Here is a 3,510-nt window from a genome sequence, read left to right on the forward strand (position 1 = left end):
TGACACACTGCTGCCCCCATGAGGAACAATTGATGTACTACAGCCAAATACTGTCAAAGTAAGTTAGAGGTGTAGTAGATCTGATTATATATGAAGACAATATTACAGTAAATAAACTGTGTCGATCATACAATTCAGAGCTTTAAATAAAGCTACAGTTTATGTGTTGGGGTCAATGGTGCCAAAAACAGCTTCTGAAATCGTATCCACGGGGCTCTGTCACATTTCAGGGAATGAGTAACTGAAGGAAGGACTGCTTGTTTTAAATTTAGTGTCCAATGGTGCAGAGTGCCCTGCCTGACTGACGTATCTTCTGGCCACTGATCAGATTGTTCGTAGAGGGTCAGAGTGGAGGAGGATAGACAGGCAGAAAGTGCGCAGAGACACAATCCTGAAAGCCAAGATTAAACAGGAGAAGGTTTCTTTGAGTCCTAAAGGAAGAAATAAGAGGCAGTAGCAGCTCAGTAGACAGGAGAGACTGTGCTTTTTCTTTTTCTCTCTGCAAACATGTCTGACTGTGAGGGACCACCCATGGGTAAGAGTAGCTAAAATGATTATTCTTCAATGGTCAACCTATGTTTAAGACAGACGTCTGAAGCAAACATTGGGCATGCATGTCTGTAAATTGTTTGGGTTTGTGTTCCCGCATTGTGTATGTGTGTTTTCTGTTCCTGTATGTATTTTTGGAGACTGTTTCTGTGTTGATCCATCCTGTTTTAGTCCCCACTGAGATGCCTCACCCAACAAGGAGTCTGTTCATTCTGAGGCCTTATATGGAAACCAGAGCAGATTCCTTCTGCTCTGACCCTCAGATGTTTCATCCTCAGATGTCCAGATAAAAAGTTATTAAAAATCTTTTCCTGTTTCTCGACTCTGCAGAAATTGGGCGCAGTGCTGCAGGAACTTATGGTACAAAGTTGCACTGGGTGAATGTGGAGGTTTCTTCTGGTGGGTGTGAGAGCTTTGGTGGGGTTTTCTGTGTGGTACGATGAAGCATTAAGCGGTGGGTCATTTTCTGCAACAGCAGCCAGGCTGAGAAAGAAAAATAAGTCTTTCTGATGTCTGGCATTCTCAATAACAGTCACAGTCAGTTATAAATAGAACCCTTCTTCTTTCCCTCCATCACTTATTGATGTTTCCTTCTTTCCTGCGTCTCTCAGCTTTTCTTTCCTTTATTTTTTTTTTTTACCTCTCTCATGCATCCCTCTCTTGTGAACATAATTCTGGAGTTTGATGGCTCTTTGATGTTGTTGACCACACAGGGATTCTTGTAATTGTGTCTGCCGCATGACTTGTTATCATCTGATTGTCCTTCCTTATCGTATACTATCATTCCATCATGCATTTGCCAGGAAATTACTCAACTTTATCAAGGCTGATATAATCTAAACGGCTGAAACATTCACATCTCTTAGCCTGCTCTTGCATTCATCCTCTTAGTGTGCAGTCCTTAAGGTTTATGAGTAACATTAGTTACAACTGTGTGACATTACCTTAAGTTTAAAAGGTTTTTCTTATCTAATTTGTTATGTTTAGTAAATCTTAGCTCCATACGGCAGAGTGTTTTATACTTTATGCTAGACGATAAACGTCTTGTAAACAGCAAATTTATCATGATCATGTTTACATTTTTCCGTGTCAGCTGTGTTTGACCTTGTAGCTATCAGTGTTTATATTCATTCTGATGTCCAACATGGAGAAACAAAAGCACGAGCAGAGAGCTGCAAAACAATGATGAATGTTACACAATGTATAACACAATGGCCACCCAAGAAGTAAATAGGCAAAAGAATGTCGACACCGTTATGTATGTTGAATTTCTGGGTAAGGATGAGGAAGTTAGGAGAAGTTTTCTCTGAGCAGCAGACAGGCACAGACTGATACCTGGACAAGTTATTTAAAAGCGCTCTTGGGGAAAAAATTCAAGTTTAAAAAGAAAACTAATTGTGATATTTTGACAGCATTAGGATGTTTTTTTTTTTTAAATCTGACCAACACTGATACTCTCATATGCAAATGAGACATGAGACATAACAGTGGTTGAGAAGCAGCTGTGAATGGCAGCAGCTAAAAATCTTAAACATGTTTTCTATTTTATCAAAATAAGACTTAGCCTTCCCTACACTAATGAAGGAGGAAAAATGGCTCCACACTCTGCCACAAGATGGATGGTCTAAGTGTATTTAGTCTGTCCACAGTTAGCTTTCTCCTGAAATATTTGGTCCTAAAAGGCTGCAGCATGTGGAAGGTGGAAGAGAGGTTAAAACCCATTTATACAGTCTGTATTAATTTTCCTCTTAGTAACAGGGAAAATAATTATGGTTGTTTAAACTTAATGTGTTGGAAGAACACTTACAGAAGATATTTATTAGAGGTGTTTGTATTTAATATCAGCGTTGTAAATAAGGATGAAGTCTACTTATTTAGAGGTGGTACGAAGCTAAAGGAAGATCTGCTGTTTGATATTATGTGCCACCAACTTTAGCACACAGTTAACAATCTGAGCTATAGTGAGGCAGTGTTTAAATCTTCAATGCATGTTTGGTGGAGCTTAGCTCTGACAAACCCAACTCCTCTCACACACATCCATCTTTGCATGATCTTAGCTCCGCCTTTGACTTGCGCTCTAAGCTCAGCCTTATTGCTCTATCAGCATCATCTGTGTGCTCGGTTGTCTCTGCCGACGAGACTTTATAAACTATATGTTGCAGAACAACATCATCTGTGAAGAGTAAAAATGGTTTTGCATTCTTTCAGGATTTTATTTCGTCCAGTTTATGTGAAGTGATGCAAAACTTTCTTTCCTTTCTACCAAAAGAATCTCTATTTTATTTTCAGTTTTATTTATTTTTATTTTTTTGGATAAACATTCAGAGGCACATATAGACCTTCTGAATATTTCTCTCTCATGTTTTCTCTCTTTTAATCCATCCAATTAGGATCTCAATATTTCCTTGTATTTTCACATTTTGTGAAAATACAAATTCCTGCAATCATTTTGACATTTAAGTTCTGGATTGTCACTATAAGGAAGTTTTGGAGGTTGTCCTTATCAGTAATATTACCGTCTTAAATCTGAATGAGGGGACAAAGAAATTTTTGTTGGTGACTTTGGTGAAATGGTTACAACCATAAGCATAGGTTTTGTTAACCAAGAGGAAAAATTACTGCTAATCTTTTCATTATTTTTTAACAAAAACTGCCGTAGGTGTTGCAACAGTCTTAGTATAGCAAAAAAAGAACAAAAGAATAACATGACAAACATACCAAAAAAAAAACCTGGTAAGTTTAATTACCAAAATATTTTAAAAAAGGCTAATCAAATCTAATCTTTTGAAATTCAATTCAATTCAGTTTTTTTCCATAGCACCAAATTCACAACACATGTCATCTCAAGGCACTTTACAGTTCAACCAGATCATACAATCAAATTGATACAAAGTTTTCTATCTAAGGAAAACCAGTTGATTGCATTGACTTGAATGCAATCCCTCACACTAAGCATGCTTG

The 3,510-nt window shown here is 37.6% G+C and overlaps 1 protein-coding gene across 1 annotated transcript in view; it reads left to right on the top strand.

Moving 5' to 3' along the window:
- Positions 1-383: 383 nt before the first annotated feature.
- Positions 384-3,510, top strand: part of eml1 (echinoderm microtubule associated protein like 1) — a 64,616-nt gene continuing 61,489 nt past the window's right edge. The window contains exon 1 of the mRNA XM_015379243.1: positions 384-535. Coding sequence (XP_015234729.1) covers positions 508-535 — 28 coding nt within the window. The 5' untranslated portion in view covers positions 384-507. The remainder of the gene's footprint in view (positions 536-3,510) is intronic.

The sequence above is a fragment of the Cyprinodon variegatus genome, unplaced genomic scaffold, assembly GCF_000732505.1.
Source record: "Cyprinodon variegatus isolate N-32 unplaced genomic scaffold, C_variegatus-1.0 Scaffold187, whole genome shotgun sequence".
NCBI classification, from domain to species: domain Eukaryota; kingdom Metazoa; phylum Chordata; class Actinopteri; order Cyprinodontiformes; family Cyprinodontidae; genus Cyprinodon; species Cyprinodon variegatus.